Raw genomic sequence first — 24167 nt, 5'->3', positions numbered from 1 at the left:
GGACACTCATTGGAGATGCAAAAATTGGATCATCATCTCTCTCTGGTACCAAAATGGATTTACATTGGTAAGAAATGTGGCAAAAAGCCTGCAGAGTTTTAAAGTGAAGCAGGGAGTGCTGAGGATAGGAGATGTCTGTGCTGCCAATGCTTTTGAGGAGGGGTGGATTTTATTTCAAACTGTCTCTTATCTGATGTTATGGACTTGAATGTCTGGTATTGGATGGAGTGCACCTTCCAATTTGCTATCACAGTGTCATTTCTCTTGGAAAGGATATCTCAAGTTGGTCTGGCCCAGCACACCTGGTCAAGGCATGGTCAGCTACAGCAGGTTTCTCATGGCCATGTCCACTCAGATTTTGGATATTTCCAAGAATGGGCCCTTTATAAGCTCTTTGGGCAACCTGTTCTAGCATTTGTCTATGCTAACAGTAATAAAGCTCTTCCTTGTGATGAAAGGGAATTTTCTGTATTTCATTGCTCCTCACGTTTCTGCTGGAACCCAGTTGGCTTCATCTTCTTTAGGCCATCACACTGGGTGTTTATATGCATGGGTGTGATCTCCCTGACCCTTCTCTCATCTAGGCTGAACACTCCAGTCTCTCCTCAGGTGGTCAAATTCCTCAGTCTTTGGTGACCCTGGGCAGGACTTGCTCCAGTGTCTGCGTCTCTCCTGGGCTGGGGAACCCAGCACTGGGCACAGCTCTCAGGAAGGGCTGAGTAGAGGGGAAAGATCACCCCTGGCCTGACCTGCTGCTGGTTCTCCTGATGCAACTCTTGTAATTAACCCTGACATGATCCAGTTTCATTCTTCAAGAACAAAGTCAAGAAATAAGACTGACCACAAAAGCATCTTCCTGATCCAGACAAACCAAGTCCTGAAAGTGTCCCCATAAAGTACCATGGTGGATTATCACCAAGGTGAACTGATTAAAAAAGTGTAAGAATATAGTGGGCAGAGGAAACTTACTTACAAAACTTTAAAATTTCTGTTCTACTTTCTATTTATTTATTTTTAAATGGTACCAGTTCTCAGAATATTATAATTTCTAGTGGATGGAAAGAGAGGATGGTAGGAGACAGAAGTCCAGATGATTCTATTCCAAAACTGGGCTGACTTTAGGTCCCATCATAATGTTGTGGTTCATATTATCCTGTAATATTTTAAACTTGGATGTTTCTTTTTAACATTTTGAGCTTAATGCAGTTACCTTAGCACAAGTGTATCATCAAATATCTGTAATATTACACATAAGTCTAATAAATTTCATTTTTCAGAACTCATTAGGGTTTCTTCTCTGCTTTAGAAAGTTACTTTCCTTTTTTTAAAACCATTTAGCTTCTTTTTCTTTCTGACCTGGGTTGAATGCAGGTGGGTTGCCTTAGGCAAACAATTACCAATCAACCCTCAAGCAGAGAACTTAGGAGTAATTTACACTTTTCCTATGTTAAAGCTGTGATGATGATATGTTTAAACTGATTTCTTGTGTGTCTTTATTTCAATAGGAAAAAGTTATGCTCCTGCTACCTGGTAAAAATAGATCATAAGTTGCCAAACAGATTGTTTACCATTTGGTGTGATAAAATTAAAATCTTAGAGATGGACAAGAAAAACTTGATTCTTTATAATCTTATTATATTTTTTAAAGCAGGGTGAGACACTTGTCATGTAGATGCAGGAATATGGAGTCAAGTATTGATGCTTTGCTGTTCCTTGACTTTTAAAAGCAACTTTTGGCTACTATTTTTCTTCTGTTGATGAGGATTTCAAACAAATTTATTGCCAAACAGTTCCTGACCTTAAAATGATAAAATTCCTGACCATGTTCTAATTATTGAGCTTAAAAAAAGGGGAGTGGGCATAGAAGAAATTCTGGATGGCTGAAATTATGTATTTTGACAATTTATAAACAAATTTGATTTCTAAAAAAATCTAATTTTTTTAGATTTTTGTCAAAAAAACCCCACCAAACCCACAAAAAAACCAAAAAAGCACACCCAAGAAATCTCAAACACCTGAAATCTTCCAAACAAACTAAAGAAAAAAAAAGGTTTTAAATAAAGCAAAGCCCCATCTTTCTGGTTAAATAAAATTGAATTTGAAAATAACATTGCTTTTCTATCATAATTATTTGAATTGTCTTTTTTCCCTACTCTCTTTTTCTGTGTGAAAATTTAGTACTCTATACAAATATTTCAAGAATAGGAGACTCTGTTTCTTTTGACTACTGACTATTGTGTGATTGCCTGGGATCATACCAAAAATTATTCCTGTCTTTTAGCTGGTGTTGCTGCCATAAATGGGAAGCAATAACACCTCTGTGTTTTTTACAATGTGGATACATTAACTTGCCTTTTGGTGAAATTATTTCTAACAAAGCCAGTATTTTACTACGATTTAGGAAAATTAGAAGGAGTTCTTGGTAATTTTACAGAAATCACAATGTTTGCAGTAGCAACATTTTTAGTTATGTCAAAATTAAAAAAAAATCAATTTCAGGATGAAATAGAAGTATTATGGTGATGTTTTGCAGAGTAACCCATTAAGCATGTATTCTTAGCATCATAATTCTGTAGGAATAGGTACCTAGAGCATCTCAGTGCATTGTCTGACCAGGAGTGAGTAAGGATTCTTGAGCTGCAACTCTAAATAATTGTGCACAAATAGAAAAACTTGGAGATTGTTGCATGTTGTTTTTCTTTTGTCTAGATTAAAACGAGTTGTAAAATTTATTTAGTTTTTTGTTTGTTTGTTTTCCTCAGTCAGTCATTCATTCACTCAAAATAAAAGCCACACATGGCATAAGTTGCGAGGTAAAGAATATTCAAAGTATGTTTAGATGAAATAGTGTTTCCACAGAACAGTCTTCCAGTTTTCTGCTTTTGGTTGTATTTCCCCATTGTGCTCTTTTTTCTGCCAAGCTTATTGGGTGGTCAAGTGGAATTCACAGAACAAGGATGAGTTTTGCTTAGGAGTTAATCGAGTATGAGTAACAGTTGGAAAATGCATGATTGTGTTTTAAACCTCTGAAGTGATGAGTCACTGTTTGGGAGTTTCCTGCTGCATATTTATGAAGTGCTCGGAGATGACTCAGTGTGTTTTTTAAGTAAGCATTTGTAATCGTTTTAAGTGTGTGCTAACCACTTAGGCTGGGAATCAAGTTGGCATCCTAAATAAAATCAAAATAGTGGTTTAAACATCAGGTACCAGGTCCTTCCCTCCCTTCCCTTCCTTCCCTTCTTTTTGTAGGATGATCTATTATTTTTAAAGCATTATTGTTCTGTGTGCAGAATACAGATGTATCAGTAGTGGCAGCTTGAAAACAGGAATGCTTCAAGTATTGTCTGAGTTCATGCTCAGAAATCAGCGCCAAACACTTGCTGCAGATTGGTCAAATTGTCACTGCCAAGTCTTTTATAAATCTATATTTCTGAGAGAGCACTGTGTTACACCTCTCATTTGCTTTGTGACCTTTGCCTCTGGAAAATTTCTCTGTATTTTTGGTAACATCACAGAATTTAAAGTGTCATTCATTCTCAGCCTTCAGGACTCCTCAGTGCAGGTGGGACTGGAGCCAGCGAGCAGAGGCCGTGTCCACCTGGCTGAATTGTGCCAAAATGACATCAGTGAGGACTGGAAATGAATTTTAATGTCATCCCTATGTCTGAATCATATCTGCAATTATTTTCCCTGTGTTTACTGAAGAGCTAAGTCCAGATTCCCTGTCCTGAGGGGAAACTTTTGAGGGAATCACATACAGAGTTTATAGGAGCACTGACTGTGTGTTTCAATGGTGTAACTAAAGGCTTGGTTGCTTGGCAGAGTGACTTTCAAAGAGCCTGCCCAGGGAAAGAAGAGATATCAGAATGGAAAGTGTTGTTTTTCTGCAACTCAAAGAACCCATTTCTAGCCAGAGTAGAGGACAGATTTAATTTCTGAAGTCTTAGTTCTTGAAAACTAATTTCACTATTTTCTTATTCTGTTAGTTTTGATCATCATATTAAGGAGAAGGAATTTGCACTATTCATTCCACATTAAACTCATTAAATCAGTGATAAATTTAGCTCAGTAACTTTACTGATTTTAAAACTGATTGTGCTACTGGAGCATTTTTTTCCAACCCAAGCAGCAGCTGAAAAATCTGAAGTGCTTAGTCTCTCATATTTATGTGTTAATGTCTGTGCTGAATAAACAGATCTATAGATAAAATTGCTCAAGCATTCCTCTTTTAAAGCCCCTTTCTTCATTTGCTTCTACTTTTGAAAATTCACTAATTGGGCTTATCCCTTCTAATCAGAGGAATTCCTAAAAAAATGAGGATTATTTAACCCGAGAATTCCAAAGAGCTCTCCTATAAAAATCTTATCAGTTCCAAGAATCTTTTATAGAATTGATTTTTTTTTTTCTCTGGTTTGCTGGATGCATTGTTTCTTTTAAAGATACCTCAGTTATTGAAGAGGAGGATTTTTATCTTTTAGGGTGTATTTAGAGTATATTTTTTTCTTCAGAGTGTAGTGCAATAATATTATGAATAAAAATTATGCACATAGTGAAGGGAGCTGGCTTCTTCAGCAGAGTGTTTTGAACAGTGAGTGGATTTGATACCTTCCTAACACCATTTGTATGGGATGGATTCCTGCGATGTAAAATAGGAACTCTGGACCTCTCTGTAGGATCTTGTGCCCATAGGGGGGTGCATGTGATTCTTCCTTCTTAGTCTGGAATATTATTTTCATATTCTCTGGTGGTTCAAAAGTTTGTAACTTTGACAAGTTGTATGTTGCCATTGGGGAAGCAGAACAATTAAACCAGTTAATTTACACTTACTATTGGTAAATGTGGTAAAACCAGAAATGAAACTGCAGAGTTTCAGGGTTATTTTATTGGGTTATAGGGTGCATATGTTGTTAGGGGGTATAGGGTATTATTATAGGATACATTTGTTGGGAAACTGTTGAAATGGGTTTTGTTAATGAAGGGCAGCATCATGGTAAGCAAATCTGTCCCAGTTCTTTGAAGCATGTTCAGAGCTCCTGAACAAAGAGAAAATCATTGGTACTGCTCACTTGATTCCAAAAGCACTCCCAGAGACTCTACAAAAAGCTCTTTGAGAGAGGCAAGTGTGCTGTGAGATGAAAGTGATGGTCCCATTGTGAGTTGAGCTGGTTCAAGGTAGGATAAGGGGCTCATTTGCACACTACAGGGTGATCTCCTGCCTAATTCCTTGGGATTGTTTTGTGCCTGTGCATGCTCTTAAAGGATCTGGGCATTAGGGTGATTAGGAATGTGCCAAAAATCAGCAAGGGTAGCACACATGGAAACCAGCTCTTAGGGATTACAGGCTTATCCTGCAATAGGGCTGGGGGGTTAAAGTTTGAGGTGAAGATCAGCCCTGATCCACATGTGCATGGTGAAGTTAATGCACATGAAGAATCTGGAGTCTTAATTCCAAATGCACAGTGATGGACTCTGAATTAATCATTGCAGTGCAGGGTAGAGATCTTGGAAGCATGAGATGCTCTACAAAGGCAAACAGAATATTAGGAATAGAATATTAGAAAGTAAAGGAATAGAGAACAAGCCAAGCAGTTCTTTCTTTACCTCTCTTTGAGTGCAGTCTTACCCTCTTTTCTCACCAAGGACATGGTGGAAATAGAAGGAACAGGGAAGGGGTTGAGGAAGAGCGAAACAGTGTAGAAATGTTTGGCATGAAAGAAACAACTGAATAACTTTGTGCTGTTACCCAGGGAGTTGAGGTTGTTGCTTATCAGCCTGTTTAGGCTTGGTAGTGTTGCTTTTGTGGGAAGGTTGGAGGAGGACTCAGCCTGGACTCACCATTTGCAGACCTTAGTAGTGTTGTAGAGGTTTGCAAAAGTCTCACTTGGTAAGTGGGAATATGTTGTGGGAGGTAATGCTTGTTTGCTGGGTCTGGAGCAGCCAGATGTGCTGTGGAGCCATTAAAGAGAGTCCTGTGCTCACTCTCTCCAAAGTGAGAGGTGACCTGCCTGTGAATGAGCAGCAGCAATGAGCAGAGGTGTCAGTCCCAGCTGGGAGTCACTTCTTCAGCACTTGTTTCTGGTTTATTACTGAAGTTCTTTCTGAATTGTGACTGGGTTTATATGTAATTTCATTTAGGGTTTCATGACATGTGAGGTTTTTATGCTGGAGACATATCTTTGTTATGCCCACATCTTGGTTTTATCCACCTCTCCCTGGGGTGTGCCTTTAGTGAGAAGGGATCTGCCAGCATTTGTGCCTTTACTCTTGGGGACTCTGCTTGGAGGGTGAACTGAACAGGTTCAATGTACAAATGTATCCTATAATAATACCCCATACCCCTAACTACATATATACCCTATAACCTAAGGTTTCAGTGAGGAAATAGGTGCAGTGATGCTGCTTTACAGCACCCAGCACGTTCCTAGCCATTGCTAGGAGAACCAGGTGGTCTCCACATAGAGACATTTCCCCTTGGAAGGGTGTGTATATGTCTGTGATTTCTTCATCAGCTTGTGTCCCTGCATTTATTCTTTCTTTCTGCCTTCCTACTTCAGAGTCAGGGCAGGATTTATCCAAAGCACTGTGGCAGCTGTGGGAGGGGATTCTGTCCCTCTGCTCTGGTCAGACCCCACCTGCAGTGCTGTGTCCAGCTGTGGGGCACAGGAATGACATGGAGCTGTTGCAGCAACTCCAGAGGAGGCCACCAAGATGATTGGAGGGATGGAGCAGCTCTTCTGTGAGGAAAGACAGAGAATTTGGAGCATTCAGCCTGGAGAAGAGATGGCTTCAGGATGGCCTCATTGTGGCCTTCCAGTACCTGCAGGGAGCCAAGAGGAAAGATGGACAGAGACTGCAAGGGCCTGGAGTGATCGGACAAAGAGGAATGGCTTCCAGCTGGAAGAGAGTGGGCTTGGTTTAGATAAAAGCAAAACCATTCTTTACCATGAGGATGGTGAGGCCCTGGCACAGGTTGCCCAGAGAAGCTGGGGCTGCCCCATTTCCAGAAGTGCTCTAGAACAAACTGGATGGGGCTCTGAGCAGCTTGGTTTAGTGGAAGGTGTCCCCATGCCAGGGGGGGTTGGAATGAGATGGTCTTTAAGGTTCCTTCCAACTGATGCCATTCTTTGATTTCAGAATCAGAGAAGCTATCAAGGAACATGTGTTCTGACTTGCCCCTCCATTCCTTCTCATCCTCCAAGACCAGCATGCAGGGTTCCTTCCCCAGCATGTTTTTCTAACACATTTTGCAGTTTAGTGTCAGCAGACAGAAAACTCTCCATGGGAATGTTCCACATAAAAGTTACTTGTGTTTAAATTATTTTTAATCTCTCATCTGTAGCTCAGCCAAGAATGAGATGCTGTGATAGTTGTGGTCAGCAGTCACCCAGGCTAAGGTAAAACCTTTGAGGCAGCTGAGAATGGGCATCAGCCCCTTGGGCATCCAGCTGCAATAGTGGGACCCAGGAGGCCTGGATGCAATTTGCCTTTAATTAAAGAAGGCAGAATTCTGTGATTAATACAACAAAAATAATTATGTATTTCCTGAATATTTCCAGAGGGGATTGAAACTCTAGGAGGGAATATTGTTCAGGGGAATTATGCTGTATATTCCTACCTTCTGTCTGTAGGAACTAAGAACTTGTATTCCAGCTAAAAAATGTGCACAAAATCACTTGTGAATGTGTGGCTGCAATAGTCAATTAGGAAATGCAGAGTTTAATGAGAGATGAATGCTCTTCAGTCCAAGATTGCTGGATATTCTATTTTATCTGTCAGCCTGTGTATCTGTTTGTCAGAGCGACCTTTGATTCACCCTATTTGTTAATGCAGAATGACTACACCAGCCCTGCCTTTAAACTTAATATTATTCTGCTCACATCTCCATTCTCATTATAAACATGGCTATTTTTAGCCTGCACAGATTCAGAATATGCCTTGTAAGCTTAAGGGGGATTTATTGAGCTCCTGTGTGTATTCACTAGAGATTCCTTGTTGAAGCTTACTGATTTAGGATTGGGGAGGGGTAAAATGTACTATTTAATTCCCAGTATATGCCTGCAGGAGCTATATTTAACTTCAGCTACTTGCCATTGTGCTATTTTTGCTGAGAGATGCAGCACTTCCATTGTTCAGGGGTTTAACTAGACAGAAATGTGGATGGATGAGCTCCATAAACCCTGGTGTGGTGCAAGAATTGCTGCTGAAAGTCACTTGAGTAACACTGCACCAGAGCTGCACACAACAGGCACCTTGTTCACTAAACAGGGTGTGTAAAGCCACCTGTTAACACAGGTGCTAAAAATGACATTGAATTGTGTGGCAGACTGATAGAGAAGCTTAACAGGAGTGGCAATGTGGGCTTTGTTTGTATTTGTACATGTAAAGGCCTGACTTGCTGCAAAGGCACAATTTATTTCATTGCTTAATCAGTTGTTAAGAATTTTATCCTGGCTTTTGTAGTTGCCAAGTGTATTTTCAGTGGAATAGAGAAGAGAAAAATTAGCATGGAGAGTGTGTGCTGCAGTTGGGTCCAGGAGGATGATTACATATGCACTACAAGATCATTACATATGCATATCCTTTTTATAATGCATGTATCAGAGCTTCTGCTATCAATTACTGCACTGTTTGGTGCTCTAAGGAACAATATCTACAGGGAGAGTCTCCTTTTCTTACTTGGGCAAAATTAGGAATTATGCCTTGATCAATCAAGTATTCCAGTGGATTCAGATTTGCTTCAGGATTGACATGCAGACAAAAGTGTAGGATTTATGTTTTAGCAAAAAAAAAAAAAAGACAGTCATATCATCTATGGAAATGCAAAAACCCTAAAGGACCTTTTGTGTATCAGAAAATAAGATAGGTTAGCCATGAGTGAAGAGATTGATACTGTCCAGCGAGAGTGCAATGAATAAATCTCTTTCTGCAAAGCAAATGGATCTCTCCCTGCTTATCTCAAGTCCATGGTTGGACTTGATGGTCTTGGAAGTCTTTTACAACCTTAGTGAATCTATGTTACTGTGATGTCACTGTGCACTTTATCCCACCAATTATTTTCATGTAAAAATTCAATTCATTACTACTTTTTAATAATAATAATAATGAGGTAGTGTTTCCTACAGGCAGAAAACTATAAACATTTGTTGACATGTTCAAATTCTTACCTTCATTTATTAACATGGACCTTTCATTACAGCCTAAGATTGTGCCAGACACTGAAGACATTAGAGAGAAACAATTTGTTTTCAATTTTGAAACAACACTCACCTTGAATTAGCCCTTTGAGGATATCAGCATCCAAGTTCTTCAGGGAGCTGGGACCAGAGACTCCATGCTAAGGAGTTGGGCAGATTTCAAACCCCAGATTCCAGCAGTGCTGTTCTTGGGGATAAATAAAGAAGGAATACATACTTCTGTCATTTAACTGGCAGATTTTTTTTTCCTATTAGATTGGAGATTTTTGTCCTCCCAAGTAGAAGTATAGGATTTGAAGGTATCCAGAAGTATCTCTGCCTTTCCTCTTTAGCAGTGTTGGGAGTGTGGTTTTTTTTCCATTTATCCTCCTGAGAGCAAGTGGGCAGGAGGAAATTCAGCCCAGGGACATAGAGGCACCACTTGCTTCTCCCAACACTGCTGTTAAGCCTCATTCTTTTTACACAAAATCATCCTTTAAGCCTCTTTTTTATATAGACTTTATTCTTTGTCAGGTTACCATGTGGAACCAAGGGCTGTAGATTCAGTGATGAGAGGGAGAAGCAAAAATGACAGGAATTCTTTTGTTAGACCATTGTAAATAAAGCTCAAGAAAGTGCTAATCTATATTAATTTTGATAGCCAGATGAATACACAGGCAGAGCTGTGTGCATTTCCAAATGCCAGGACTGGGTTTGGAGCTCAGTGCTAAACATAGACACAGTCCTTGTGTTCACAAATTGCTCCAAAGTGGAAGCTTGATGTATTTGAGTCTCATCTTCCTTGGTTTCAGCTATTTAGGCATCTCCATTTCCTTCCCAATGCTCACTTTTTAGCCTTTTCCTTAAAAAGAAAGATTCAGCTGTGTCCATGCCCTGTATTTGTATCTGAAACATGTTCCTGGACCAGCATATCCCACGTGCTTGGATTAAAAGCTTGCAGGACTTTTTGAGGTTGATCCAGTTCTGCACATTTTTGGGGACATCTCTGCTGTTGTCAGGAGCTTGAGCATTGTCAGGGTCACCTGCTGCCCTTGAAAAGAATGTGGTTAATTAGAGAAACTCACTTTCCCCTCGTTACTGCCAGATCATTTAATTAGTTACAGCTAGGCAGCTGAAATTCCTGATCCATGGTTTATTTACATAAAGCTCTTTCAAGATTTTCAACATTGCACCCAGCAGAAGAAATGGAGAAATTCATTTTGGTGAGACAGATCCTCTGGTGCCTTTTGTGAAATGGAACTGATGAAGTAGCAAAGTTTTATTTCTTTCTTTTTACTGATGAGGATTTTACTGATTGTTGCTCAGAGTTGAGTATGAGAGTGGAATGGTCAGAGAAGAAGAGGAATGAGGGAGGGAGGCAGAGAGAACTTAACAAAATTGGTGTTTAGGGTAAGGTTAAGGAAAAAAAATCCCACACCCAAACCAGAAAACACAAGGCAACAGGTGAGAAAAGGGGCTAAAGTCAGAAAAGTTGGCTGAACACTGAGGAATGTGTGGAACCAGAGCTGCTAATGGGAATCAGGAGTAGGATAGGATTTGGGAATAAATCTCATTTACAGTTGGGCAAGTAATCTGTATTTGTTTTTTCCAAAGGAAGGTGTATTGAAAGGGTACACACCTAGAATAAATTATTTTTCAAATTTCAAGCCCTAATTGCATAAGAAATTATACTCATTAATGAGAATTGCATTCTGGAAGCCATTCAGAAGCTAAAATGGAAAGATTATGTGCTGAATTGCTATATTTTTTGAGTCTGGTCTTCATGCTATTTTTTTTCCCTTAGTTTTTAAGTATTGTGGATTTAAGGAGGAGTCTGTAGTGCTACAGTCTGGTATTTCTTCAGTCACTGCAGTCAGCATCTGCAGCTCCTTGGGAGCAAACTGCCTGTAGCACTGACATTTCATCTTCTATTAAGGGCTGAGATCTACTTAGTGTCATTTTTATTGTACTAAGGGAATTTTAAAAAAGACCTGGAAACACAGTGTATGTGAGCCTTGCTCACAAATGATGATGATGCTTTGTGTTCCTCTATGGAAGTTTTATTTTCCTTTACAAAGAGAATATAATGATTGCATCTCTGCAGGTGGGCCCTTATATCCTTGATTTATAGTTCCTGAACATGTTCTTGCTCTGAGATAATTCTTCAGCTAAAATTTTATTATTTGCCACACAGAAGTCTGAGCACTTTTTTGGGGGACAAATTTTCATGTGTCTGGGATTCAGTCAACCATCCCTCAGTTGAGAGAAAGGGCTGAGCACCATATTTCACTTGCCAGCACAAGAAATGCCCTTCACACAGCTTTCCCCCCATTCATTTCTCTATTTAATTTGTCATTGTCTGTTTTGACTTTTCTGTTCTCAGTAACATTCCAGCTTCTGCATGAGTAGCAATAATCTATAGAATTAGGTGGAAATTCTCTTTAGATTTGATTTCGCTTCTGTGGAGGAAGTACTGTGGAAGTAGTTCAGCAGAAGTAGTTGTTCTGAGCTGTGGATTGCAATTAAATTGGCAATTAAAAATCAGTATTAGAGGTGTTGCTGCTCAGAGTCACCACTGAGGTGTTGGCAGCTGGGAACTGACTGGTGCCAGTGAGTGAGGAAACTTTAGTTCCCAGTGGTTGCTTTTCATTTGTGGCATCAAACCTCAGTTCCTTTCTAACTTTACTTTAAATTTTATTATGAGTCAACAAACTGGTGCCAGTGGAAAATACGTTGAGGAAAAAAAGCATGAAAAACCAAACCAGCAACTTTTGATAGTTTATCTGCAGAATGTTTCTGGTAGGTGTCATTGATAGTGGGTGCTGTTGGTTAAGAATCTCTCATTTGGAATTTAGATGCAGAAACATTTTTGTTTCCTTTTCTTCATCAATAGAAGGAAGGACCAATGAAATCATAAAAAAATTTATCAAGCCAAAGCCATCACAGTAAATATTTACTGTTGAGTTTCCAGAATGGAGCTCTGCCTTAAAAACAAGAATCCCCCAAAGTCCACAGGCTTCTGAATTTCAGATGTATTCAACAGTTATCAATATTCTTTTCCTGCCTGCCCTGAAAGCCTGGTGCACTCTCTCCTTCCTTCCTTTTGTTTTTTATAAATAATCTACAGGAAGAATGGTGTTCACATTCTGCCATCTCATTTTCAGTCTGCAGTGATGCAATTTGGAGAATTCTAAGTGATGCTATTTGGGTTTGTAAGGATGAAGAGAATCTGCAGCTCAGGCTGTGATTTCTGCAGGTTTCACAAGGAGTCAGGGTACAACATTATTTAAATTGGGGGCCGTAGCATTTGGGCCATTCTCTGCAGGTGCTGTGGGAGGGAGTGGTAAATTATTTGAAATTTGTAGGTTTATGAAAGTGTAGGATTTTCTTTTTCTATCATTGAGATAGAAAATAAATCTTTCATATTATAGGTGAAGTAATATTTGAGGTTTTAAAGGAGATTGAATTTTGTTGTAGTTGTTGTGGGGTTTTTAAAATATTTTTTTCTGGTCATATTACATAAATCCTAAGCAATGAAACTTTCTCTAACCACCTGAAGGCTCCTGAAAAAAAATTATTTCCTTCTGTCATGCTCCTCCCCTGCACATCCATCTACAGTCCTGATGTGAAGTGTGCCTGATGTTTTTTCTTTGTGTGCACATGCACGTTCATAGACACCTGCAAACCATCATGGCCAGAGAAAGGACAGAGGTTTGGGTGCTCTGCAGTTGTCAGAATCTCCTGTCTCCTCAGTCTTTACTGTGCCCAGTTAGATCTCACATTTTGGGTGGGAAGGGATGTCCTGCTGCTGTCTGGATTAACAGAAGATGGTTGGGTTTCCTTTTCCTTGTTCTCGCCAGTGGGATTTCAGGAGACACAGCATCATCAGCAGGATTTCCCCCACAAATTCCTCACTGCAACAAGGACCAAAATTATGATGGTGCCCTTAAACCCCTCCTGCTCATCAGTGGCACATAATGGTTGTGGTTTTAACCTTTGTTCTGGAGGTTTTTCACTTGGTCTAGGATGGAAAGGAGTTTGAATCTGGAATAGTGATGCTCTGTGACCTTTCAAGCTGAAATCTGTTGTGTGTTTACCTGTAGTGACACAGGGCTGGTCCTGTTAAGCAGCTTTTTTCCATGGTCCTGTGCAGAGGGAACCATGGAGCTTTTCCCAGCAGGACTCTGTGAACATTGCAGCAATAATGCAGAACATGCACAGAGTTTTCACCATGCCCTAATTGAAATTGAAGTCCATTCTCACATTGCAACATAAGTAGTGTCAGATCCCTGTACTTACAGAGTCCGGCTCTGATTTTTATGAAATGGTCCAGCTGGTTAATTAGGATGAAGTATGTTTTGAATGGGTTTGTGCTTTTTTATTTTTGTGTTTAATATTGATTAGCTCTTCTGACATAACATAAACTTGAGTTCATTAAGTACAAATTAGGAATTGACATAAACAGAGTAGATGGGTATGTCCAGAGTGCCCAGTCAAGGGTTTTATTTGTATTGTAAGGTGGCTCTCATGAATTTTAATGAAACTAAATTAAGAATTAAAATTATTCCACTTAAAAGCGAGTTGGAAATAGGCAGAACAGTTAAGTGCACACATGCAGCAGAACTTTAAACTCTTGATTTTGGTATTCTTTAAATCACTGGACTGTGGTTATTTTAGGAAAATGATTCTATCTCTGTTTCTTTTCCTTCAGCCAGACTTATAAACAGAATGGTATCAAACAGAAATGGAGTTTTTTTCAAGTTGAAAAATCCTTAGATTGTTCCTTAGAGCTCTTGATAAAAAATAACAGGTCTCATAAATTTTTTGTGAATCTTCTGTTGAAAGGCAGAGTGCTTTTACCTTTCTGAGGCTTGATGATGTCTGATAAATAGATTTGCTGGATAAGTTGTTGACTTGAAGTTGGCATTTTTTGCCTTTTTTTTAATAAAGAATGAGCTAAAAGCCAAACAAAGGCGAAATGGGTGTTGTTTCTAAAGCCTTTTAAGAAGTGTCTTTCCTTCCAGATACAGGTTTCAGCATAATATGTGATGTCCTTGTCAGGCTGCAAGGCTGGCACTGCCTCTGTCCTTGCTCTGAGGTGTGGCAGTAGCAGCTGCCTGAGGACCAGGATAAAAACTGAGAAAATAAAAAAAAATCCAGTGACATTTCCCAAATTCTCACCCTGCTTCCATCAAATCATATTTCAGGGACATAATGAAAGAGGAGGTGGTAAATAATCTTTTTGGATCAATCAAAGGGTTGTTCTGGGTTTGAGCACTGATGATGACGTGGGGACTGTGCTGGGAAGCTGCTCCCATGCTGTTCATCGAGGGGAGAGGCACAAAGCCCCAAATTTCCTCACAAAAGTAAAGGCTCAGTGCTGCTGAGAGCAATGAGTGCAGAAAGCTCATGCTAGAGAATCATTTTAAATATTTACTAGCCAGCCATTTCCTCTAAAATGAACACAAAGACAAGGTGCATGCAGTTAGGTGTTGCTCCAATCTGTTAGTTCATGGACATGAGAATGAGAGACCAGATTTTTTTAGCTTTGTATAATCTTTATCTGCCCCCCAACTTTGAAGCTTTTCCATTTGATTAGAGAGTGAAGTGGTGAATATTTTTGAAGAGAATGAAGGAATGGAGCATTGAATAAACCCTAACTCTTTTAAGCAAATTTTTTCATTTTTTTGGTGTTGAATGTGATATGGAGAGGAATTATGTAAAGGGAAGTCCAGCTGACTTTGTGCTGCACTCTTTAGTTTTCCAAAGGATTAGGCAACTGTTTGCCTAAGCTGCAGTTATTTGTTAGATTGCCTTTTTTCCTGAGATAACAGAATAGATGGGTTAGGAAAGCAAATTTGCAAATCACTTCTGTGGCCTAATTTAATTGAACTTGTGAAATGCACGGTAGTGAAAAATAGCTAACAAGGAATTGACTTTTATTCCTCTAGACACTGGAAGCCATTCTGAACTTCAAGTACTCTGGTGGACCAGGACATGCTGAAGGATACTACAGGAACCTTGCCCTGGGTCTCCACGTGGAGGTGGAGCCCTCTGTTTTCTTCACTCGCATCAGTACCCTGCCAGCCACAAGGTGAGCCTTGCCCTGACTCTTGAATTTTCACTCATTGTCTCTGTTCCATTGAATATAACTTAAAGACCATATTGGAAACATTTTTAGTATCATCAGTAGCACGTAGGTAAAGAATTATGTGAAGAAATTTTCAAAATTGCTCATTTAGGAGTTTACTGAAGTAATTCATGGGCATTCAGCAGCTTCTGAGGTTCAGATGTTTTCTCATGATGATGTATTTTAGCAGGGCCTGGAAATCTCATGTTTATCGTACAATTTGATGACTTTTTCTGTATCTCTTAGCAGTTGTGGTGTGTTGTGTATAACAGAGTTTGGAGTTTTTATGACAGAATCTTACTGAAAATGCAGGTGCAAATAATGTGACAAATAAATTGTGACCAAACTCTCTGTTTGTTTTCTCCTGGAAACCACAGAGTAGTTTCACATGCCATAGTGAATATTAAAATCAAGGCAACACTTGATGGTGGTCAAATGCTGTGATAATGAAAATCTTTTTGAATAAAATTTATCAGCCACTGAATGCAATCAGTTTTAATAATTAGTAGGATTATTGTAAAATCCCTCTATGCACAGTGGGAGCAAGAATTTGGTTTGATTAAATTCTGAGATTATTTCAGTGCAGTTATGTATGCAACCCCATAATAATAATAGTTGAGAGGGAACTTAATTGATCCAAGAAATTCCTGCTGGGCCTGGGACCCTTTCATGAAAAACTTCAGAAATTTAAAGATGGGCAAGAAGGAAATGCCAGTCTAGGAGATACTGGGTGAATATTTCATTTTCAAAGGAAAGCATTGAGTTCCCAGTATCATACCATGGCAGAAATGGCCAGAGGTAGATGGACAGCCTGTGGCAGCAACATAGCCTGAAAAATAGGGCTATGAGCAGAAGAATTAAAGCATCAAGGAAAGTTTTTAGGCTTGAACATGCAGAAAAGTTGTGAGAGTCTGGAGCAAGAAGAGTGATAAGATGGGATTTTTGCTAAAACATATGTTTAAAGCAACTTCTGCTCCTGCTGAAGGGAAGATGACTGACAAGGGGGTTGAGTTTTTAATCATGACACTGCCAAGAGGGATGGGATCCTGTTCTTCCCCACAGGGGATACAGCAAATAATGACCTTTGCAGATAGCAAGGGAATTTTAAGTTAGGGAAAGGTACTGAAACTCTGCAATAGGTTTTTTTTAAGAAAATGTTCAAAAATGAGACAAACAAGATTATTTTTAATGAGTCATTTGTGTCCAGCTCTTATGAAACCATATGGTTCTATTAGTAAGCAAATTTCTTGAGCATTTTGCTGCTTGAAAGTGTAACATAACATGGTTTTATTATTTTAGGAATTGCTCAAGTAAAGCAAATCTGATGCTGCTTGGCAAAGTCAGAACACAGTATCCAGAACAACTGTTTGCAAAATTCTGGGCCCCTTTTTAATGATGTTCAGTTTCATCCCTGCAATGGCACATTCTTCAGCCTTTGAAGGTTTTCAAGAGTGAATAAGTGATCTCTCTTGAACAACCTGGAAGTACCACAGCATCAGCTAAAAATAGTTTTCAAGAAGACTCATTATAGAGGTTAAAATAACCAGATTTCATTTATTATTTGAATGCCTAGTTCCCTCCATTCAGTGTCGAAAAAGCTCTCCATACTGTCAAAATGTATATTTTTAGTGGACAGACTGCTCTGTGGTTCACTGCAACTCCTTATAGGGTGGATTGGGAGTGAAGCTGCAAACCTTCCACAAAAGCTTCAAATGCAACCTGATGCTTTTATTTGACTCTCCCTTGTTGGGATTTTGGCTTTTTGTGCTTGGCTTCCCCAGCTGTGTTTTGTGTAGGCCAAAGTTATCCCACCTCTGCCTTGTCAATCTGCTCTCTGGAGTTCTTGATGTGGGGCAGGCATTTAATCCTGGAATCCTTACACACAGAGGTAATTCAGAGTTTCTGGGTTAGCAGGACAGTTCCCCTCATCATGTGGCAGCTGCTGCTGTGTTTAGTGGCTCCAGTTCATCTCACCTTGTGTTTCCTTCCTCCTTTGCTTGTTCACAACTCAGATCAGTTAAGTCATGGAAACTTTCTGTGATTTCATGGTTGGAGATGTAGTTAAAGATGTGGCTGCTTTTCCGGGTGTTTAAAAGCTTTACTGAGTTAGAGAAAAAGACTGTAATATTTACATGGCTCTCAGAAATGTTTTCTTGCCAGACCTGTCATAGAGGAAACAAAATTTGCTTTTTATTGTTGATAATCTCTGCCAATATCTGAGACACAATGACAGCAAATTATAATTATGGTTTTTTTACTTTTACTTGCTCTTGTAAAAACTCAAATCTGATTTCCTTTTGGTTTACAACTGAGACTTCATTGCTTAAGTACTGTCTGAGGTGCTGAGCTATTTTTGTTTAGTCATTACAAGAAATTGTATTTTATAATTTGCCTCCTTAGCTGTCATTTATCATTGCTTTCATTATCTGGATTAATTTTTTTTCCTTTCCTTTTTCATTTTATTGTTTTTATTTTACATTTTTGCCTCCACAAAAGTAAGAAACATTAGCTTACTAACTCCTGGGCTTAAAAAGTCAAATCAAACTAAAAAGACTCTGAGCATTGATTCTTCCCTTAGGCCTTTAGTGAAAAAACCTCAGGAAAAATGTTAATGAAAACACTTCTCCCCCCATTGTAGCATAAAGATTATGGTTTATGCAGAAGTCTTCCAAACTTAATTGGTATTTCTTCTATTTAGCTTCTGGAGCAGAAGTGCATGGGAAATATCACTGAAATAACTGGGGATTTGGGCTTGGCTTTTGTTTTTTAAATATCTAAGCAAAATTATATCTTCCACTCATGCACAAGTTCTGCCTCATGGGGAGAAGCTTCATTAACCACACCTCAAATATATCTTCAGTTATTTAGTCATGACAATAGATCCTTTTAACCTTTGTCTGTTCTGCTCTGGGGGGTGGAAATGGGGTGGATGCAGCCCTTGTGACACTGCAGTGCCTGATCTGCTGCCTGAGCCTGGGTCACATCTCTGCTCTGCTCACTCTCAATTCTGGTCCAGATCTCTGCTCTGCCCACACCCAATTCTGGTCCAGATCTCTGCTCTGCCCACACCCAATTCTGGTCCAGATCTCTGCTCTTCCAACACCCAATTCTGGTCCAGATCTCTGCTCTTCCAACACCCAGTTCTGCTTAAGATCTCTGCTCTGCTCACTCTCAATTCTGGTCCAGATCTCTGCTCTTCCAACACCCAATTCTGGTCCAGATCTCTGCTCTTCCAACACCCAGTTCTGCTTAAGATCTCTGCTCTTCTCACTCTTAAGTCTGGTCCAGATCTCTGCTCTGCCCCCACCCAATTCTGGTCCAGATCTCTGCTCTTCCAACACCCAGTTCTGTTTCAGATCTCTGCTCTGCCCCCACCCAATTCTGGTCCAGATCTCTGCTCTGCCCACACCCTAGGTGGTAACCCGCCTAGTCGATGCAGGTAAGGCTGTAGATGTTGTTTACTTGGATTTCAGCAAGGCCTTTGACACTGTCTCCCACAGCATACTCCTAGACAAGCTGGCAGCCCGTGGCTTGGACAGGAGTGCTCTGTGCTGGGTCAGGAACTGGCTGCATGGCCGGGCCCAGAGAGTGTTGGTGAATGGTGCTGCATCCAGCTGGCAGCCAGTCACCAGTGGTGTTCCTCAGGGTTCTGTGCTGGGGCCAGTTCTGTTTAATGTTTTTATTGATGACATGGATGAGGGTTTAGAGTCCTTTATTAGCAAATTTGCAGATGACACTAAGCTGGGAGCGTGTGTGGATCTGTTAGAGGGACGGAGGGCTTTGCAGAGGGACTTGGAACGGTTGGAGGGATGGGCAGAATCCAGTGGGATGAAGTTCAATAAGTCCAAGTGCCGAGTCCTGCACTTTGGCCACAATAACCCCCTGCAACGATATAAGCTGGGGACAGTGTGGCTGGACAGTGCTCAGGAGGAAAGGGACCTGGGGGTGCTGGTTGACAGTCGGCTGAACATGAGCCAGCAGTGTGCCCAGGTGGCCAAGAAGGCCAATGGCATCCTGGCCAGTATCATGAACGGTGTGGCCAGCAGGAGCAGGGAGGTCATTCTTCCCCTGTACTCAGCACTGGTGAGGCCACACCTTGAGTATTGCGTCCAGTTCTGGGCCCCTCACTTTAGGAGGGACGTTGAGATGCTTGAGCGTGTCCAAAGGAGAGCAACGAGGCTGGTGAGGGGCTTGGAACACAAGCCATATGAAGAGCGACTGAGGGAGCTGGGGTTGTTCAGCCTGGAGAAAAGGAGACTCAGGGGTGACCTTATCACCCTCTTCAACTTCCTGAAGGGTAGCTGTGGTGAGCTGGGGGTCGGTCTCTTTCTCCGGGCAACAACCGACAGAACAAGAGGACACAGTCTCAAGCTGCGCCAAGGGAGATGCAAGCTAGAAATAAGGAGGAAGTATTTTACAGAAAGAGTAGTCAAATACTGGAATCATCTACCCAGGGAGGTCGTGGAGTCACCATCCCTCGAAGAGTTTAAAAAAAGACTGGATGTGGCACTTGGTGCCATGATCTAGTTGAGGTATTAGAACATGGGTTGGACTCGATGATCTTAAAGGTCTCTCCCAACCTAGAATTTCTGTGTGATTCTGTGTGAATTCTGGTCCAGATCTCTGCTCTTCCAACACCCAGTTCTGTTTCAGATCTCTGCTCTTCCAACACCCAGTTCTGGTCCAGATCTCTGCTCTTCCAACACCCAGTTCTGGTCCAGATCTCTGCTCTTCCAACACCCAATTCTGGTCCAGATCTCTGCTCTTCCAACACCCAGTTCTGGTCCAGATCTCAGCCTGCTGTTGGTACAGAGGATGCTGTGTCAGTGAAGAACTGACAGAATATCCCAGAAGAGCCCCTCATCTGCTCCCAGGTCCTTCCCTAGGTGTCACCCCATGCTCCCTCAGCTGCCTGCACCCTTTTGGTTTACAACTGGGGCTGGCAGAGCAGCCTTGTGCTGGGAAATATCCCTCTGAGCATGTTCCCTCTGATCCTTGGCTCTGCTTGCTGGTATGTGCAGGGAGGGGACCATCCCAGGAGCATCATCAGGAATGCCCTGGAATGGGGTATAAGGGATAAGGAATTAATGTTGAAAGTTCTCCCACTCTGTCCTGCAGCTCAATGAAATCTTGAAGAGCTTCAGGGATCTACTTGTTGAACCACTTATTTACCATAAAGTGCAGATACATCTATATAGTAAAATTGTCCTAATTATCTCCTGCCTTACCACATTAATTGATTCCACACCAGGGCTCAGCCCCAAACCCTGCTGTGCTCCCAGGCCTCCAGGCAGTGCAGTTCCCAGCAGGTTCCAGGCTGCCACTGGGGATCCCATGATCTAACCCTGAACTGCCACTGGAGATGGATTGCAGATGGTTCAGTGTAAGGAAACATTCTGTTGATAGTTTTGGGTGACTCTTCTCATTTTGGTATCCTGTTAGCTCTAAGTCTGCTGTTGAAACTTATCTAGGTTGTCTTGAACAATCTTCTTTATATCTGTTGTTTCTCTCAGGTGTGTTATCTGCCAGTTTTCATGGGCACTGAATGTCCTTCCTTATTGCCTTTATAAAAGAGCATGAAAAATGCCAGAAAAAATACTGCAAGTCTGATAAGAATTCAAGTAATGTGCTCTGCCCACTGTGAGGTACCTGCTGGTCCCCTTGTGTCCCTTGCCACTGTGCCATCAGTACAACAGTGTCTTAAACAAGAGCCTACAAAGGCCAGAAAATGTTGATCTTGCTTACTACAAATGTGGTGAGACAGTCTGAATTTGTAGATAAAGTCAATCCTCAGGGATGGTGTCTTCACTTTTAAGCTAAATTGGGAATCCAGATATATAATAATATTCTTACCTGTAAATTCTACAAATTCAAGATGATAAGATTTTTAATCTTTAAATTTTTTTTTGTGGGGCAGAATACTTTCCTTTCTATCTTAAAGCCACCATACAGCTGCTGAGACATCAGCTGCAGATCTCTTCTGGCACGTGCTGAGCCTTAGACTCTGTTCTTGGGTTTAAATCAGGTCTGACACTGTTAAATTCAAAGTGCCAGTTCATCTAACTGTAGGTCCAAGGTAATTGTCCATTGTATCATTAATGTACATCCTTAGATGAAATGATTTGGTTTTGTTCATCAGACATCAGTTCATAGCAGGGTCTGCAGTGTGCTCCCTAGTCTGAGATTTCTCATGTTCTGTATTTAAAGTTAGGATGCTGCTTTTTGGTTTCACTGAGGGTTTGGAGACAGAGAAGTCTTGGCTGTGGTGAGTATAACTTTGAGGCTTAATGAAATCAGACATAATTACTAGAATTTCCATTTCAGTTTCCAAGGTTGCCCCTGTTTTCACTACTATAAATTGCAACATGTGAGGTTTGGATCAGAAATCCTGATTATTGTATATTTACAAATTGTACAAGGGAAAGAGTAAACAGCATTGTTTCTTCAGCTGTGCTCTAACAGACTTTGTTATATGATAAAAAAGTTATGCAGTAGTTTCTGAAACCCTTGTTGGTTTTATATAGTCAGATTTTTAAATTAAATGTTCCTATTTGCTACATTCAGAATGAGAATCAGTCACCTACTGATAGGCAGCTGCTTATAGTCTTCTCTTAATATTTTGGTGTTCAAAATGTCATAGAGCTTTGAAAAGGGGAGGAAAACCTGTCTTGTTTGGGTGCTTGAAGAGCAAGATGTTTGGTTTGGAGGAGGACTAAGATGACCTGTTTAAATTGATCTGATGTTTTTACATGGAGAATATAATTATATTAAATTCACTGTTTTGTTAATGAAAAATATTAATAATAAGAGTCAGTCAAATTGGGAACCAGGCAAATTCAACTAAATAAAGCAAATAAAGCTCTCATTTGGTGCAATTAAACTGACAAATCATTAGGAAAATTTGTCAAGCAATGGATTTATATTAATGTTCTCAGGAGCGGATGTCATTCTAAAATATATTCCTTATTTATACACTATTGAGCTCAATATAGATTCTACTGAGTGGTAACTCATGACATGTGGGAGGTTACACCCAATAGTTAAATTATCTTGGTAATCAGAGGTATTTAACTTCTGCTAATGGTGTAACATTGCAGTGAGTTCATGAAAGAGCAGCAGAAAGCAGTTTGCAGATTGAGAGAATTGATTTTTGAGGTCCAGATGTTAAATATGTATGGTTTGACACATGAAGATGTCAGAACATATATCTGCAAATATTTATAGATGTGCTGGGAATATTTAGCATAAGTGAAAAGGTTTACAGCTGGGAGAAGTCAGATGAGGACTCTTCTTGGAATTTGTGGAAGGGCCTTTTGCCAGTAAGGTGGAGAAACTGACTTAATCATCTGAAGTTAGTACTGAGAAGTCCATTTTTAGATAATTTATTAAAAATTAAAGAGACCATACTGATGACACAAGAGCATCAACAAAGGTGGTGTAGATCCTTGTTCTGCTGTGCAGCTCTTTGTGCTGGTCAGTGGATTTTGGAGAACAGGGTTGTCATCTGTCACACCATTGTCACCAGAGCCAAAGCTTCTCTTCCCTGTCTGTCCCATTCTGTGTAGCAATGGCTGCTCAAAGAAAACAGAAGAAAAGAAAAGAAAAAAAAAAAAAAGTGGATCTGAAAATACTCCATGACTTCAGTTGATGGGAAAGGGAGATGAGTCAGGATGCAGAAAACTTGCCAGCCCTCCTGAGAATTTCTTGTTTAAAGTGACTTTTAAACTAAGCTGGAGACAGAACTGCAGAGATTGTTCACTGAAGTGAGCCATCATTGCAGCTGCATTTGGGGTTTAATTCTGTGTTCAGTGTTACTGAAGAATATCCTCAGCTGTCATTTCAAGTAATCACAATCCTCCTGAAAGAGATTTTTAGATCACAGTGTCATTGTCACTTGCCTAAAGTTCCCATGGCCCCAGTTTTGTGACTGTTTTTGGAACCATAACTGGCATTGTAAGATTTTAAAAATACAGCATGATTCATTGTGCTGCTAACTTTTGCTTGTGCTGTGTTCTCAATTCTACAGTAGATGATAAGAGAAATTCATTTATACACTAAATCTCTAAGACATTGTTGAACTAACTCAATTTTCAATTAAAAAAAAGATTTCTTAATTGTTTTTGATATCAGCGTTGACTGAAATTTGTAATTCTGAGGTGTTCATATGATAAATCAATCTGCTGAAAATATTTCCTCCTAATTCTAGTGTTTTACCTCTAGAACCTTCTGCAGTTTTGTGTTACTTGTGAAAGAAAATCTTGAACATGACATCTATGGAAAATTTTTCAAAAGCAAGCATCATGAACAAATCAGGAAGATTATTAAAATGGGAAAATTTTTTGAGTGCTGTGATTTTTTGGTAGGCTGAGCTTTTGGACCAGACTTCCTTCCTTCCCATTAGATGGGAAGAAGAGTCAAACCCTCTCATGAACTTTTGTTCTGTATCCTGGTGTCTGTTCCTGGTCCAGCACAGCTGGTGATGGTTTCATGTTGTGTGTCTGACACCATCCTAAACCACCACCCCACCCCACCCAAACAGAAACTGATTTATTCTGCATGTGTTCATCCCAAACCTTCAAAAGGGGCTGGTTACAAATAATGACCCCTAAAAAAGACTGGGAAGCCACTGGGGACACTTCAGAATGTTGAAAATGTTGGGGGATGCTGTTCTCTGCCTTCTCTGGGATGAATGGTAGCTAACAGCTACTTAACTAAACTTGGAGGACTCAAATTCCACCCTCCTCAACCAAATAAATATTTAGTGTAAACTATTACATGGTGGTGGATAGTTTGGGAAAGGGAGAAGAAATTGTGTGTTTATGGGCAAGTCTTTCCCAGTTCCAGAAATCTGTGGCTTATGACTG

General features: G+C 40.2%; 1 protein-coding gene across 3 annotated transcripts in view; it reads left to right on the top strand.

Moving 5' to 3' along the window:
- The window catches only part of TRAPPC9 (trafficking protein particle complex subunit 9), a 450115-nt gene that overhangs the window by 131583 nt on the left and 294365 nt on the right, over positions 1–24167 (top strand). For all 3 annotated transcript variants that reach the window (XM_036406474.1, XM_054515230.1, XM_036406472.2), the window contains one exon: positions 15125–15267. In XM_036406474.1, coding sequence (XP_036262367.1) covers positions 15125–15267 — 143 coding nt within the window. The remainder of the gene's footprint in view (positions 1–15124; positions 15268–24167) is intronic.

The sequence above is a fragment of the Molothrus ater genome, chromosome 1, assembly GCF_012460135.2.
Source record: "Molothrus ater isolate BHLD 08-10-18 breed brown headed cowbird chromosome 1, BPBGC_Mater_1.1, whole genome shotgun sequence".
Taxonomy (NCBI): Eukaryota; Metazoa; Chordata; class Aves; order Passeriformes; family Icteridae; genus Molothrus; species Molothrus ater.
The sequence above is the reverse complement of the archived record's forward strand: the minus strand, read 5'-3'. Positions and strand labels throughout refer to the sequence as shown.